Source organism: Corvus cornix, chromosome 3 (assembly GCF_000738735.6).
Source record: "Corvus cornix cornix isolate S_Up_H32 chromosome 3, ASM73873v5, whole genome shotgun sequence".
NCBI lineage: Eukaryota > Metazoa > Chordata > Aves > Passeriformes > Corvidae > Corvus > Corvus cornix.
Window position 1 is genome coordinate 59336566 of NC_047056.1, and position 18088 is coordinate 59354653.

At 41.6% G+C, this 18088-nt stretch overlaps 1 protein-coding gene across 3 annotated transcripts in view; it reads right to left on the reverse strand.

The window, feature by feature from the left end:
• LOC104690600 (ectonucleotide pyrophosphatase/phosphodiesterase family member 1) overlaps positions 1-15285 on the reverse strand; it is a 52796-nt gene extending 37511 nt beyond the window's left edge. For all 3 annotated transcript variants that reach the window (XM_039568978.1, XM_039568979.1, XM_039568977.1), the window contains exon 1: positions 15080-15285. In XM_039568978.1, the coding sequence (XP_039424912.1) occupies positions 15080-15265 (186 nt within the window). In that variant the 5' untranslated portion in view covers positions 15266-15285. The remainder of the gene's footprint in view (positions 1-15079) is intronic.
• Positions 15286-18088: the final 2803 nt, after the last annotated feature.

An 18088-nucleotide genomic window follows, 5' to 3' on the forward strand; every position in this document is an offset into this window, starting at 1 on the left:
AAGTATTGGATTTGGTCCATAAACTCTTTAGAAAAAGTATACATAGTATCAGTGCATATACAGTAATTAAAGAGAAGCCAACAATGCAGTTACAACAGCCATTCTATTTAAGTGTAGAATGTAATAATGTACTTTGCCAGAAGTCCTGAAACAGAAGATACTGCAGTAATTCAGATTGTCTTATACAAAAGAATTTGGGGAGCTCTGGGTAGGGAAAATATGTACATACTACCTGTCCAGTCACTGTTTTCTGAGGAGAAATTGCATTGAAGCAATACTTCAATAACTTCACATACATGGCTACACAATTCTCGACCTTTTTTTCTCCTTTCCCATCAGCAAAATCTGCTGAGTCAGCCTTGAGTAGGACACCTGAATCATATTGTGATGTGGCAAAAAATCCTTCCATTTTAAAATGCACTTAATTATTTCTGAAATATATTCTTTTTAAAGACTGTGAGCACTTCAGTAACTAAAAACTATTTGTGTTGTTTTTAACAACTCTACAGTTTATTATGCAATTTTGTTCACTAAGCAGTTAATAAAGACAGCGAGAAAGCAATTTCTGGAATATGTGGCATTGGAATTCAGATATTACTCTGAATTTAAGTACAGAGCTTTGTAGTCCTATTTTTTGTTTGTTTTTAAATCAGAATATTAACACATGCAGCATCAACACTTTCTGTTACATCAGTATCAACAATCTTATCTTCAATGTAAATTGTTCTGGACCTTTGAAATCCCCCATATAAAATATCATCTAGATAAGAGCAGGTGCACAGGTAGGTAGGTGACACTTCAAATGCAAGATGTCAAAGCCCAGAAAAATCAGTGGAGAGGGCGAAACCTGTTATTGTCCTTTTAACATTATTATTACTGTTATTGTTATTATTATTCTTAAATTACAAATGAATTCATTTATTTTTTAAAAGCCAGGTTGAGAACATTTTATTTCTGGGTGAAGATATACTGCTTCTCTGCTCCCACCAGGCTCTGCTACTAAGATCAAGGAGTAGAATGTCTGCTGGGATGTAAACACAAACATGCTTTAAAACAAGCAAAGCCCATAGCTACTCTATCTGTAACAGCTTTATTCCCACATCTTCTAATAGCTACATGACCTATGGGATTTATGCCACCTAAGGCATCCTTGTACAGAAAACATATTGCAGTGCCACTAAATGGACTATTAATATTCCCGTATGGAGATTCAGTATAGGTAATGCAAGAATTTAATCATGACACCAAATTAATGCAAAAATAAAATCTACCTAAAACCCACTCCAAAGCCACAGCATTATAACACTCCTCAACATAAAACTGGTAAAACTTCACTAAAGTTTTCACAAATAATTCCTGTGATTTTGGCACCAAATGTAACAAAAAACACAGTTTTGTATTGTATTCCAGGTTGTCAGTTTTACGCTTCTATGAATGTAATTCTAATAAGCAAAAACAAAAGGATTATGTTCACTGAGGCACATGAGTGCTCTTTTGGGTACAAAACACTACAAAATGCAATAATAAATGAAGATCTTAAAACTCTCGACTCACTACATTAAAGCCTTTGTTTTCTTAACCTTAGTCCCACTAGCTTAAATTTTTGTCCTAAAAATACTTTACTGCAAAACACTGAGGCTTCCCCCTCCTTTTTGTTTTCTTCTTTCTTTCTTTAACACTTAATAAAGAAGTTTTACAAAAACAGTAAGTTTACACATAAAGCATTTGACAATGTTCTGGGACAGCCAAATCTAACCCAGTGGAACCCCATGCAATTGCAGCTTAGTGTTTAAGGCTTTGAATTGAAGCTTTATCTTGAGCCTGAATGACTTCAGTCACATGGATATTATCCACACAAATGGCAAAATGTTCTACTGGAACAATAAGGAGCAGCTAATGCTGGCCAGCAGCAGCAGTAGTCCTTACTAGGCATAGCAAGAGGTGCTACACCAGTAGCTGACCTACTGTCAGTAGAAAGGCCCTAAGATTATCAACTCTGAAGATGACAAATATTCAAATTATTTTTAAAGATTCAGATACTCACTGCATCTCACTGCTGCACCCTAAAGATGAACTAGTTTACTTTGCTTCTTTCTATATTGCAATGTATCTATGCTGCCCAGAGAGAGAAGCTGTGGATGCCCATCCTTGGAAGTGTTCCAGGCCAAGCTGGACAGGGCTTTGAGCAGCCTAGTGGAAGGTGTCCCTGTCTATGGCAGGGAGGTTGGAACTAGATGATCTTTAAGGTCCCTTCCAACCCAAACCATTCTGTGATTCTATAAGAAACCTCACTGCAGCAATAGGTTACTAATATTACCTGACCTGTTTTACATACAGGTAGCTCAGGTTTGGGATGCTGCAGTCTGCTGCATAAAGATTATATTTTTTTTAATACCAAGAAAGACAAGTAGCTGCATGCATTCTTGTTTACTAACAAGCACCTTGTTTAGCACCCTGCAGCAAGCACCAAATTCAAATCTCTAACTGCTACTACACTGTCAACATAACACCTGCCTTGAAGGTTTAATCTTCCTTTTTAAATAGGAAGAAATCTTACCTGTTCTCTCTCACCCATATACTTCCACTCAAAAGAGAAAGCAAGAACTGAGAAAAAGGTGCAATTAAGAAATAATATGGGAATCCAACATTCAGTAGGAAGACAAGTAACATTAAAGAACCTGGCCTTGTAATATACAAAAGTAGAAAACTTAATTTTTATCATCTATATCTTATGAGGTTGCTAGCACAAACTGTCAGATTCATGGTATCTGAGAAAAGTTTTTTAAAACAACACAGTAACAACTGCAGAGAAGAAAGTGTCCTTTTTCAGTTTAAAAATAATTTTTAGAAAGTTTGTTTTGGAATCACAAAAACATTGTCATCTAGGGATGAATCTCTGTCCCATCACTGCTTCCTTTACGTGGGAGGAAGCAATAAAAGCTTTGCTTTGTAAACAGTTATAATGGTTGGGAATAGGTGGTTGAACGTCTGGAGAACTGCAATCCTGAGAACATTTCAAAAGCCTTTTATTTTGAGCTGGGTAAATGGAAATATGATAGCATGGTTAGAGAAGAGAATCATTTCCGTCACTCATCTCTAGAACTGCAGCTGACGAGAATTTCTCAGCAGTGATTTTGGGGAGCTGGTGGAAGGGCCAGAATCAGCAAGCATGCAGGTGCACACATCAGATTCCAGAGAGACTCCTCAGCTGTGCAGGTCTCACTGAAACACAAAGAAATCTCTCACTGGCCTTAGCCACTGCCACCTTTCCTATCATATTTTAGTCCTCCTTTACACAGTTAATACTATGGTCCTTTTCTCTTCACTCTTCTCTAGCTCAGTCTGCCTCTCCCACTCCCCTCCTCTATTCTGTATTTGCCTTGGCAAAGAAGGCATTGATACATCTTTTAACGAATCATTTTTCTGAATTATGTTGCTTTCTGTGTTGATCTCCCTCACTCTTTGCCTGCCATGTACCCAGTTGCTTTCTATCTCCCTTCCTTCATCCCTGGTATTCTATGGCCAACAAAACTTGTCACTTGTCCAAGGCTGAAGACATATCCATTGACAACTACACAATCATCAAGGAAACCATGCAAAATAATGGTTTTCCATTCTAATCTCCATGATTGGTTCTCACAGTTGTGTCACATTTATCCATGAAGGGACAATGTCTAGACTGGGTCTGTAATGCCAGTATTAAGAAAACCCATGGAATTTTCCAAAACCACTGGGATCTGTGAAAGGCATGCGATGTTTTTGCTGTTTTGTGCACCTAGAATAGATGACTAATGACCTGGACTTTAACACTTAAATATCTTTGAGAAAGAATTTCACCTGCAAAAGTATAAAGAACACAATAATAAATAATCAATTTCAAGCAAGAACAGTGTCACCTTCTGTCTCTAAAAGGGCACTGTTTAAAATGCAGACAGCATACTGTATAAAGAAAAAAAAAAAAACACACACTTATCTACACTTGCCAGGGGCATGCTTGTAAAAATTATTTTAAAACCAGCATAATCCCCTTGCCAACAGCTCAGTTTCATTCAAAAGCAGGGGACACTTCAAGTTTAATAAACTGAAAGGCAGTAGATACTTCACTCACACCAGCACAGCTACTTAAGTAACACTTCAGTAAATCACCTAAAAAAAAAAAAAAAGAAAGTAAATCAGCACTGATCAAGTGCACCACTTCCTTCTTGCACCAGTCATCTCTTCTTTCCATATTTGTAAATATTTTTACAGTCTTCAAAGACTTGCTTCTGTTGATCTACATTCCACTCATAGAGGCCAGCAGGAGGAGACTTGCTGAGGCTCTCAGGTCCTCCTGGCTGTTGTAAAACACTGGAGGTGACTAAATAATTCTGAAGTCAGCGGATGAAAATGCTGGAGATAACACCCAAAACTTTTCAGAGCTGAAAAGATTTACTATAAAAATGCATAGGCATTATTGTTTTTCTTCTCAAAGCAGCACACAGATGCTCTGCTCTCGTTCTATCTATTGAATGTTCTCAAGACTGTTATGTACTATTGTAACCTAAGGCCATTCAAAGGACAAGAATGTTTTAAAGGTAGATTGAGCCACTGTCAGGTATTATTAAAAGCCTTCACAGAGCTCACCAAAGAGTGAAAACTCTTCACTCAGCAGAGATTTATCAGCAGAAGATATCATCATACTATAGCTCTCTAAATACCTTCCAAAATTATTCAAACATCTGGTTTTTAACAAAAAGATACCTAAAGTCAGAAGAGTTAGCATCTGTCAGCTAGTCAGCTGGAATCTAAAATATTTTTTCTTGTTTGTTGCTTGCCCAACTATATAGGTACATACCTTCCTGGAAGTCATTAGCACTTGAGCTGTTGTTATCAAAGCTTCACCCCAGCTGTTATGTTTTTCACTGCACTTTACACCATGGGAGAATTTAGAGAGACATTAAAGTGTGACAACATGCTAGCCAAAAAGAAGGGGAAATAAAACTTCTAGTTAAATTCCCAGAAAGCAGATGGCAGCTGACTCTGCTATTTAATTAGCAAGTAGATTTTTGTAAAGACCTAAGGATAAACAGGACTGAAAACTCATATTATGAGAAAAAAAGTAAATACTGTACTTTCAAATACAATTCTTTTATTCAACACAGCAGACTAAGAACACAGAACAAAGACCACTGCTTTAATGGCAAGCGCATATGAATGTACAACTGCATAGAAAGGAAAGAAACTGTCAGTAATTATGCCAACTAAAAATTGTTTTCCAAACAAGTTGCACTTGACTCATAAATAAAAGCAAAACTGAATCTGAAAATATGGCCTTGGGCCATCTTCATGCCCTTCTTACTCCAAAAGTCCCTTTTCAAGACTAAAGCTAAAGCTTTATTCCAATTTAGATTACTGTCATGAGAGTTGTGACAAGAACAGTGTAGAGAGGGGGCTGCTTCTACAGGGCACTGATTATACCACCAAATATGCCAAGTAAACCTATATTCACATCCATTTTTCTTATGGCAGATACTATTACTTGCCATCGTAACAGCAATATTAGCTTCCACAGGAAGACAAATTAACCTTAAAGAATAAGTGAAGAAATCCTGTAAAACACTAAGATTATAAGGATTGTCAAAAAATTGCAGAACCACAAGCAGTATGAGAAGAAGATAGGACAAATAAGGTTTCATAGAATCATTTAGGTTGGAAAAGACATTTAAGATCAAGTCCAACTGTTTCAGTTATTCATTATAGGTCTTTACTAAGTACACTGGTATCTATCATAGACACATCTTCAGCCCTGAATCCTTTGGCCATTTTCCCAAAACAAAGACCAGGACTGATAAAGAGGTAATTATTTACCTCTGCATCATTTGATTATAGTCCCTCAAAAAACAAAAGGCAGACTATCAAATTTTGATGCCTCACAACATGGAAACATATTTGAGCCAGAAGATTCAAGAACTGGCCCACTTACCAAAGTTAAACAGCAAAATGAAATATACATGGCTAGGGTGGAATATTGATTTTGTTGAAACAGCTATAACAACACTATACCTTTTGTTATTCTAGGAACAAAAACAACCAACGTTTAACACAAACTTGTACCCACATACTACCAAATTAGAAAGCATATATATAGGTTGATTTGCCTATATGCCATTACACAGCAGAATTGGGACAAGGCTGTGCTCACTCAGTTTCTTCAGAAATGCAAATACTTCACCTTTTCCTATTACTTCCCTTTTCTCCTTAGCTAACTTATTCAGTGTCAAACAATTAAACAATATTTCATTTGCAGAAAGTCCTCACTTATACTACTTTTCTTTGTCCTCCACCACATCCCATTTACAATAAAATCCACTGCTGCCTTATAAACACACTTAAAGGAAACTTTTTATACAGGTGACTTGTGCAACACCTGTGCAGAAAAGTACTTTTTGCCTTTCAGCGCAGAAAGTGTTTTTTTAAAAAGAAGTCAGGACATATATTAAAACAATGTAAAAATATCATTCCAATATGGAGCATTATAAAATACCTTTTCTTAAAATCACATCCACTACTGTTTCATTCAAATGGGACACTGTCATGATGCAGCACACTGACAAATTCTAGCATAGCATATGGTCATGGTGATACTTGCCAATATATTCATTTCTACTATCAGCTTCAAGGTGAGAAACTCTTCATACCTTTCATGTATTCAAAGCCTTTATTTACCCTGCTCCTCCTTTCAGCCAGAAGCAACAATAACATAGCTTCCACTGCAAGTCAAATCAGAACAATTCACTCTGTGTAATTCCAGTGATAACAGTAAAAGAATGCAAAGGAAAATTTTTGAAGAGCAGGAGTTGGAAGGAAGCCTTGCATAGTTTTTGTATCTTTAGCCTTGCCTGAAATCTAAGTTTTAGCACAGTGCTAAGTTGTTCTGAATTCAAGATAAAATTATTACTACAGAAGGCCTATCAGCTTAAACTGTTAATGTGCTATTTATTATTTTAGTATCCAAGAGTCTTGCAGAACTATATGAAGGTGTTCAGAACAACAGCACCCTCCCTCCTCCCAGGAGTTTGGCTGCCTGTGCTTGGGGCCAGTTCTCCGGTATTGGTTCAGTTACTAATAGCACTATTTGGGATATCTCAACCAGGCTTGAAGATAACTTTTCAATAAAAAGCCAGAGAAAGCCTCTGAAGAGTCACTCTCCCCTTGTTTTAGCCAGCCTTGCCTCTGTGCCCTGTCTGGAATGTGGTACAGCCACACTGCAGTCGAGTCCATCCAGGACAGTGATTCTGTTGATCCTAACTCACAGGCCTGCCTTCCCTTACCTTGGACCTCTCTTACCATTATATACTCACCTGGCAAATTATACTGTTGGCTGAACCTGGTCAGTGTCCCCTAATCCACTGTGCTCACCTTGCTCACACACAGTGAGACTGCCCCTTTCCAATGAGGCCACTGACCGTGCCTGCCTTGTTGCCACAACTGGATACAGTTTTACCTTCTCTTTCAGCATGACCTACCTTCACCTGGTGCCCGACAGTTAGACAAAGATTTACTGCAAATATTACTGCAAAATTAAAGAAATGTAATGGAAACCATAAGGCATGGATCAAGTCAGAACTCTGGAGCAGTAAGTCAGAGCACACAACACCAATCATGACCCCAGTCACTCATTTTGCCTGAATGGACCAAAGGGCTGATCTGAGCACACAACACCAGTCACGACCCCAGTCACTCATTTTGCCTGAATGGACCAAAGGGCTGATCCAAGCACAGTGTAGCCTAATCTATCAGTAGACATTCTGCACTCCCACTCCTAGGCCAACATGGCTGTTTTCAGGCAAGCAACCAGCCAGCAGCACTGACAGATGCACAAGTCACAGAGCTGGGTATGCTTGAGCCTGATCCAGGCTTTGCACTCCGGATGGAGTCCAGGCAGCCAAAAGCATACACACACACTGCACTCCAAGGGGTGACTGAAACCTCCTGGATGGCTTAAATCCTCCAATTCAGCTACAGAAGAGAGTATTTGGTAGCCTAAACTCCATGCTGTTTTATTGATGCTAAAAGCCATATCTAAACTACCCAGTGAAAGCAAGCTGAAACGTGCTTAGCCAATTCACAATCACCCCTTTGACTGTGTACCCAAATCCAACCTAGTTGGGCAACAAAATTTAAACGGAGTTCTGAGTACAGTTTTTAACAAAGATGGTCTCTACTCTTCCTTCGTGAAGATTTTTGTAAAAGGGGAATTTGGGGAGCTGGTTTTTTTCTGTTGTTGTTTAGGTTTCATTGTTGTTCAGTTGGTGTTGGGTTTTGTTTGTCTGTGTTTGCTGTTGTTTTGATTTGGGTTGGTTTTTTTTTCTATACTTAAAAATCCCCAACTAAATGGAAAGACTCAATTCTTGCAAATGCTTCTTTGGACAATATTTTTTACTTCATTTCAGCTTCTGACTTTTAAGATAGGATATGCCAGCTAGCTCTATGAAGTGTAAATAAAGTAAGAATACAAATTAACCCTGGAAACTCTGAGTTAAAATATCTAATTTTTTTATTGTATAAGAGCAAGATTATGATTTTTGTCTTCAATATCCAGCATGAAGATCCCCACTTAAAGTACAATAAAGAAATTTTGGGTTTACAGCTCCCTGTGTATAACAAGAATTATTTGCAAAGTCTTCTCTGAAAAATGAGTTGACTGAAGAGAAACATTACATTATAATGATTTTTAAATTCATCAAACCCAAAACTTTCTTTTGACGGCTTAAATTGGATAACAATGTCATTAATTTTTGTATGTATAGTTACAATTTTATTCTAATTAATGCATTTAAGCAATATCAAGAGCAAGAACAATAAAAAAAATGTTTTGTCAAACACCATGTGTTCAGACTTAAAACCAAGTCACTATGAAAGCTGAAGAGCTGTAACATTGGCAGAAGACAGCTGTAAAACACTGTTGTTTCCCAACACTGGAATAGATTTTCCTACAAATTATTAACATACTGGAGATTGGCCAAGAACTCTTCTAATATTTCTAAACTGAAAGCGCTTCAAAGTCTATTAAAAATATGGCAATCCTGCCACCATCATTCTTCACTTCATATTTCACCAAAGGCTGTTTAATGCCAAAAAAAATTAAATCACCCAACAATCAGTCACTTTAATATTACTGTTAAGCTGTGTGGTGTTTCTTGGACCTCCGAAATCCCATCTAAGCTCAGTCCAGCACTGTCATGGGAGCAAGTAATTTCAGCAAGGATAACTTTTCCCTACTGAATAATAAAGAAAAAATTACAAGGTACATAAAACAAAATAATATAAAAAAGGCTGAAATTGAATGGTTTGCTGGGGGCCACAAAAAGATTAAAGACTGAACATGGCACCCAGGCCTCCCAAATTCAGACAAGGGCATCCTTCAATCCAGTGCTTAAGAACTGACTGATACCCATAAAACTACCCACACTGAAGTTGGCTGAATTCAATAACAACAGTCCAAATCACAAGGTTTGGGTAATTAAATACATATTTTTAATGGAAAAAAAAAGAATATAGATATGCATAATTAATTTTTTTTAAAGTACTAATCTATACAATGTTTGGGCACCTTCAAACATATTTAGGAGGAAAACCATCAGCATGAAAACAACCACAGGAATACAATCTTCCAGACAACGACATAAGAAAAGGTTGTTTCCACACCTTGATCTCTGTGGAAGAAAAAAAAGAAACCAAACAAAAAAAAATGGACAAACTTACAGCTGTCTCCAAAATCCTGATGTAGGGCACCCATCTTTCCCTGCCTTAGCAGAAAGGCAGTAGCTATGGGTTATTTTAGAATGAAGTGGTGAAAAACTTTCAGGACTCATATAGAACATCTTGACATCCAATAGATGTTCTTTCTATAGTTAGATTCTCTCCTGACTGCAGCAATGGCAGATATTAACTGGCAACAGAAACTCTCCCATAGACAGAGATTGTCTCATTTATAATATGATAAATGGGGGTTTATGATTCATAAAAGCTTAACATAGCAACCAATGGACAACTGAAACCAGATTTATAGAATCATTGAGCAGATGTTCCTGAAAACTATGCTAAGGCACATGGAAAATAAGGAGGTGATAGGTGATAGTGAACATGGCTTCAGTAAGGGCAAATTGTGTCTGACAAATTTGGTGGCCTTCTTAAATGGGATTACAGCAGTGGTGGAGGGAAGAGAAACTGAAATCATCTACATGGACTTGTGCAAAGCATTTTCCCCATGGCATCCTTGTCTCTACACTGGAAAGACATGGATTTGACAGAGGGACCATGCAGTGGACATGGACTTGGCTGGATGGTCACAGTCATGAGCTGTGCTCAGGGGCTCAATGTCCCAGTGGAGACCAGTGAGGGGTGGGCTTACTCAGAGCTGTTTGACATTTTGTCAGTGACATAGGCAGCAGGATCAAGGCACCCTCAGCAAGTTTGCCAACAACACCAAGCTGTGTGGTGCAGTCAACAGGCTGAAGAAAAGGGATGTCAACCAGAAGGACAGGCTTGAGAGGTGGCCAAAGGCCAAGTGTGTGGTCCTGCGTGACAATCCCAGCACCAGCACAGGCAGGGCAGAGAATGGTTTGAGAGCAGCCCTGAGGAGAAAGACTTGGGGGTGGATTAGTGGATGAGAAGCTCAGTATGACCTAGCACCCCCAGCTGGTCTGCAGATGACACACAGCAGAGTCAGTGCTGTTGACATAAGAGAAGAAAGAGATGCCATCCAGAGGGACCTGGACAAGCTTGAGAAGTGGGACCATGAGAACCTATCTTGGGGTGATTTTACAACAACACTGTATTCCCCTATCATCTGCTTATTGCCCAGAAATGGATCCCATAGCTTTAAGCTGGGTCCAGAAGAGGGGGGGAGAGAAGCCAGGAAAATCCTTCAGCGTGGTTTATGTTCAAGGACTCACACACACTCCCCTGCATCTTCACCACAGCAGAGCCGAGGGAGCACCTTCCTGCTTTTAGCCAGCCTGTTAGATGAGGCAAGAAATTTTTCCCAGGAGTGTGGCTTCTTCTTCTTCTGGAACTGTTCAGCTTTGCTCCAGTCCAAAACACCAGAACATCACCAGGAGCCCCACGCTGTGGCACCCCAGCTCCAGAGCACCTCAGGAGAAGCCAAGCAGGACTCTAAAAAAAAATCCACCATCTTTCTCCACAACATGAAGGTTTATTATCTAACATTATTCTTTTTTTTTTTTTCTCTTTGCCTGCACGCACCCTACTTGTTAAATAAACAGTCTTTTTTCACTTTCCTCCAAGAAATTCCCTCCAAACTTGTGGGGGAGGGGCTGCCAAAACCTGCCTTCCATTAGAGGACACGTTCATCTCAGAACATTTCCTCATAATTTGTCTCAAACCAAGACAGAACCTCATGAAGTTCAACAAGTACAAGGTTCTACACCCGGGTAAGGGCAATCCCCGAGGTGAGTGCAGACTGGGAGGACTCCTTAAGAACAGCCCCACAGAGAAGGACTTGGGGGTGCTGGTAGATGAAAAGCTGGACATGGGCCATCAATGTGCACTCACACCCCAGAAGGCCAACTGCATCCTGAGCTGTATCAACACAAGTGTGATCATCAGGTCAAGGGAAGAGATTCCAGCCCTCTGCTCTGCCCTTGTGAAACCCCACCTGGAGAACTACATCCAGCTCCGGGGCCCTCAACATGAGAAGGATTCTTAAGACTTCTTGAAGCAGGTCCAGAGGAGGGCTACAAAGATAATCAGAGAGCTAGATCACCTCCCCAGTGAAGACAGGTGGAGAGAGTTGGGGCTACTCAACCTGAAGAAGAGGAAGCTCTGGGAAGGCCTTACAGCAGCCTTCCAGTACCTAAAGTGACCTACAAGAAAGCTGGAGAGGGACTTGTTACAGGAGCATGTAGTGATAAGACAAGGGGAAATGGCTTCAAACTGAAAGAATGTACGTTTATATTAGATATTAAGAAGAAATACTTTATCATGAGGGTGGCAAGACAGACTGCCCAGAGAATATGTGGATGCCCCATCCCTGCAAGTGTCCAAGGCCAGATTAGATGGGCTTTGAGCAACCTGGTCTAGTAAAGGTGACCCTGACCACAACAGAGGGGTTGAAACTAGCTGTTCTTTAAGGATCCCTTCAGACCCAAACCATTCTATGATATGATAAGGCTAGAAGAGACCTGAAGAGGTTTTCAGTTCAATCTCTTGCCCAAAGATGGCAGTTGGTTAGCTTTTGGGACATGCCTTTCAAAAAAAACCAAACAAAAAAGGACTGGACAGACTTAACAAAAAAAGAAAAAAACCCTCCAACTTACAGACTATAAATGTATTAAGTGTACTCCACAGAATTTTTCAAAAGTTCACAGTTTATTATCTTTATGCACTCTGAAATGCTTGAGTTACTCTTATGAGGAGACTAAAACACTTTCAACATCTCAGTCTGGACCTTACCTGGAATTTTTTGGTAATTTTTTTCTACTTAGGAATTCTCAAGCTACAAAAACTCCTTAAGAATTTTTCTAACAAAAGTGTCAGTTCAAATGAGTTTTCCAGTTCTGACAAACAACATCTGAAGCTGTTGGAAAGAAACATTCTCTTATGTTATTACTTTTATTTCTCTCAACATTTCAGGCATGGAAAATTTTATTTTAATGGAATGAATGAATCAGGCCAAAATGCAATGCCCGAGAGTTCCTGGCAAGTGGGGATAGAAAACCTCAAACATAAGCAAAGGTTATGCTGCTCTTGGGCAGCAGCATACTGCTCACTCACACAACAGCCTGGAGAGACTACAGACAGAGAGAGACAGTTCACTGGGCTTTGAGGGACAGAAGTCAGAGCTCAGAAAACTGGCAAGACAGTAAATGAAAAGGTGTGCTTTAGGTCCTTAGGGAAGCATATGGGTTAGTAAATGCCTGTGGGCCTCTCCCACCATTTGTGGGATCCTCCCTGTGCAGCAGCAACAGCTGCTCTGTAATAAGGTAAGATTGACTCGTGGACAAAAGCTGGGAATGTTGAGGTTGTGTTCACAAACTGCACAGACATCTGCAAGTGGCAGGCACATGAGAAGGAAGAAGAGAATGCAGACCAGTCTGTGCTTTCCAGAAAAGTCAGTGATCAAAGTATTCCCTAATCAGCAGAAATGCATTCATGAGTTTTTAAAAAATTTCCACATAAGCTTACTTGAAAGCACTTACTTTTCTGTCCTTACTTTTTTAAATCTACATAAATAAAGCAGCTGTGCTTACAAGTAGGATAAATGCAGGCAGATGAGGTTTACCTACATCTAGACACTTCAATAGCTTCACATTCCTATAAAACTCCAAACACCAAGCAGGTAAGTCTACTCACTTGTTCCTTACATTGGGATATTGTCAGTGCTTTATAAATACATTGGCTTATGAGGAAGAACAAACTTGCATTTCCAACTCCAGTCTTCCACTTTCTAGCAAGTTCAGCTCAAATACATTCTTGTTTTACTCAATCCACTATCACCTGCAGTATTTAGAAAGCTTTCCAAATTCTCACTAAATATCCTATGTTATCTCAGGGTCTGCAGTCACCCAAAAAAAACAGAGCATGGCCATAAATACTTAGAGTTTTTAAATTATTTCTGTATAGATGACATATTTCACTCTGACACTTCAATCAACACAGGATAAACCTTTTGCCAGTTCTCAATGAATAGCTATGGTTTGGAAAATAAGAACTTAATTCAGAAAAGTAAGTACCTGCAAACACTAACTTGTGCTTAACTCCAGTCTTCAAGTGGCTATGTATCTCTAATAATTTTGGTTAAAAGCTCAGGGCAATAACATTAGGTTTTGAATAGGATATCACTATTTCCCACTATTCAGTATCTAATATCTTAGCCTGAAAAGAGCTGAGCTGTTTTCACCATCCAACTGCAGTGGCTTTTATGGCACAACCTTAAGCTCCCCAGAAAACAATGAAGTAATGAAACAAGCTGCAAACCACAACCTTTATTTAAGGAACATTTCCTCAGAAAAAATGCCAAAAAAAGTTTCTGCATGGAAACTACCATGGACCTTTGCATAAGTTTTCACATTTTTCTTATAACATTGTGAAAGCCTTATAAACAATTTACCACCCGCTATGTCAAAGTATGACCAACCTGTAGTCGCTATGATATGAGTGGATGATTCATTTGAAACAGTAACCAGATTACAAAGATATCAGTAAATTTGGAAAGGCACCTTGACCCTTATGCTTCAGTGCATTGAAAGAGGACTACTTATGCATACATAGGTATGCATATGCAAAGTGAAGTCTGCTGCAGTTCCACTAAAGCTTCCTTCCAATAACACCACAATTCCTTCACCTTGATAATGATTTTAGCCTTGTAATGATTACTCCAGGAAGTTTGGAAGGTCTTATTTTCACATCTCTATGGGGAGGATAATTATAATACACTAGCATGGATAAAACTGGAAAGTGACCTACCTGCTAACAATGGCTTTGGCTGCTGGGGCTTCTGAACAAGGGCCAAAAGTGCCTCCCAGCAGTACTTAGAGACAAACTTTCAACCCACGGTAGCTCAAATTCAGAGAGAGGCAGGTTTTTACACTTCCTCTGTTCTTTTGGCTCTTGAACTCTTTTTAGCTTTTCCAGCCATATTTTCCTATTTTGACCTGGTTTTGTCTTGCCGGGTATCCCCCCTACAGCAAACAGCTAAAACCACGTGACGGAAGACGAGACAACCACTGACACAACAAAATTTTGAAAGATTCAACGCTGAGCACTGTCAAGAGTGAAATAGACCAAGAGTTACGAATCCCTCTTTGAGGCAGGTCGCTGTCTACACGCAAGGGCCACGCTCCTGCCCGAGGCGGAGCCGTCCCGCAGCACTACTGCCCTGGGCATCCCGAGGAGCCCGTGCTGCCAAAGGCGATCTCCCTCTTCCAACACCGCCGGGAGGCTTTTAAGGTCCTGCCACGGGCTCCTCGCCAGTCTCCTGAAGCCTGGAGACGGGCGAAACACCTGCGCCAGCCGCAGCGCTCCCGAGGTGACACCCGGATCCGCCCCCCCCGCCCCGCGGCGCCCCTGCCCTTACCAGGGACAGCACTTTGTAGGTGTTGGGATCCTTGCCCTTGCCGCCCGGAGGCTTCTCCGGCTCCTCAGCCACCTCCATGGCCGGCAGCATGGGCACAGCCGCGGCCTGCAGCCCGCCATCAGCCGCCCCTACCCCGTCCAGGTGGTCCTCGTGGCCCTTCCCCGTCTGCTGCCCGTTGCCCTGCATGGTCCCCGCGGCTCTGCCCTCTGCCCGCCCGGACACGGCTATTAATAACCCGGCGGCCCGGTCCCGCCCCGCCCCGCCCCGCCCCGCCCGCAGCGCGGACACCGGCGGCCCCCGCTCCCCCGCCGGCCGCGGCGTGGAGGAGGGAGCGGGATGTTCCTCTCCTTCTCTCCCTCCTTCCCTGTCTGCCCGCCCCGCTCGGTCACCCCGGCCTGGCCGCCCCCCGCTTTCCGACCCCTCCCTACAGGTGAGGGAGGGCTGCGGGCGCCCATCCCTGCGGGCAGGGCAGGGAGGAGGTGCGGGGCCGGAGGATACCGCGCTGCTCCAAAATAGCGTCTGGGGGAGGGCGCCGGGCCGTGTTTACGAGGGAGCGCGGAGAAAGTTTCCGCTGCCCGATCCCCGGGCGGAGGCGGTGCCGCGGCTTTCCCCGAAGCCGCCCGGCGGCGGTGGCACAGGTGCGCGCGGGGGCGCGGGTCCCGGTCCCGGTCCCGGTGCCGATCCCGATCCTGCTCCCGGTGCTGCCACAGGCACGCAGCCAGCCCCCGGTGCGCGTTTGCACCCAGGGCGCTGCCGGCTGCTGGTGTCCTTCTCAGGGTGCTTCCCTCCGTCCCTGCCTGCAGTTCTTCGCCCCTTCCCAAGGTTTTGCCCTCTCGTCCATAAGTGCCTGCGGGGTGCCCACGGAAACCCCCCACGCGGGGCATCAGGCCAACCGAGTGCCTGCACACCGGGGGCGCAGCTCAGCTGGCGGCTTCATCGTCCGCCCAAGGGACACTGAGTCTCCTTTGGGGTGATTTGGGCTGTTCAACCTGGAGAAGAGGGGACTGAGGGGCGACTTCATCCCAGTTTACAACTTCCTCGTGAGGGAAAGAGCAGGGGCAGACACTGATCTCCGCTCTGTGGTGACCAGCGACAGGACTCAAGGAAATGGCCTGAAATTGTGTCAGGGGAGGTTTAGGTTGGATATTAGGAAAAGGCTCTTCACCCAGAGGGTGGTTGGGCACTGGAACAGGCTCCCCAGGGAAGTGGTCACAGCACTAAGCCTGAGAGAGTTCAAGAAGCACTTGGACAATGCCCTCAGGCGCATGGTGTGATTCTTGGGGATGGTCCTGTGCTGGGTCAGGAGTTGGACTTGATAATCCTTGTGGGTCCCTTCCAACACAGCGTATTCTCTGATTCTGTTACTTTGGGCTCAGTGCCCCCAAGCTAGGTCCTGCTCAGAAGGGCAGCATTGTTGGTGTGAAATCCATGTTTGGAGCCCTTCAGGGCCTTTTATTGGGACTGGCACTGTCTGCCTCCAAGGTGTCACTTCCCACTCATTCATTCCTACTAAATTCAGCCCTGCTTGTTTGGCAAGAGAGAGTTGTTTGTACACACCCTGACTGTCCATGGGGAAGGGCAGTTCACCCCACGTGTGTAGGTACAGTCCTGACTGCAGGGCTGGCTCCAGGCATAGGTCATTCCTCCTTTCTCTAATAGATCTGTGAGTGCTGAGTAGTATCAAGGCTTGCAAAGTATGCCTAAGCTTAAAATTGCTAAAAGTATCTCGTTGTCTAGAATTCATTTTTATACTATATACAGTTTTGTATGTTGACATTAGGCTTAGACTTTCAGTTCTAATGGGATGGTGGGTTTTATTTCCTGGGGCTGCAGGAGTCTATATCAGATTTTTTTTAACTGGCAATGTACTCAGAAAGGAGTGGCACTTACATAGTTTCTGACAAAAATCCATATTTTCTGAAAAATAGCTACAGTGAAATGAAAATTTCCTTTGAAGGTGATCTTGATCCCTGTTGAAATGTTGTTGCTCTGCTTTCTATTTCAGTTGAGTTGCAAGAACAAGCTGTCAGTACAACTTCCCATTAAAAATAATTGCAGAGGTGCTGCGTGTACATTACCGCTGGTCTGTGGCACTGCTGCAGCTCACAGCATGCTGAGGGTCACTGCAGGGCTGCCTCCACGTGCCTCTTGTCATCTAATGAGGTTCCATCGGTGCACTCCTGAGAATTTCTACACGAACGTTTCACTTTGTCGCAGAGGAAAGAGAAAAGCAACAGAAACCGTGAGAACTAAGCCTACATTAAAAATCTCCTTTATTCCATTAATGTGGCATTTCCAACAGCTGTCGACTTACTACGCATTCAAGGATTTTGACATGTGAACTGTTAAAAATTGCAAACTGAATACTGATTGCTCAATCATTTTAAAACTCTCAAAAAAACTGACATAGTCAAATTGTTTTGGTTTCGGGGGGTTTTTTTCAGTGAATGTGACTTTAATATTTAGCACAAGTGGCAGTAAGCCGCTCACTTTTCTTTTTTTTCCATAAAAATGAAAAGATATTGCAATCACATTTCTAAGTTCAAATCTTTTCTTTTTCCATTTCCAGTCACACTAGCAAAAAAGTAAATGCTTTCTCTCTCCAAACAAACAAACAAAAAAAAGATTAATTAAGAGTTTACAAGGTTTATTACAAATAAAATTTCAATTTTCATTTCCTTGGTTTTTTATGTAGAAAGATTTTTTTTCTTTATTTTAAATATAAGTCAAACGAATCTTTCTTGTCCTAAGTGTCACCCACTCAAAAATTTGAATAGCACATATTGTATACTGATGATTCAATGAAAATTATGTATAACTACATTGCAGACAAAAAGGTATCTTTTTTTTCCACAGAAAGAAAGGATATTCTGCAGCTGGAGCTAACTTCTGAGTTGTTCATTCATTAACTATTCATTAACACTTACTCTTCGGTGTACAAATATTCATGAAACAGCCTAAATTTTATCATTTCTTTCTGTGACAATACAAATAGTTAAGGTACTTCAG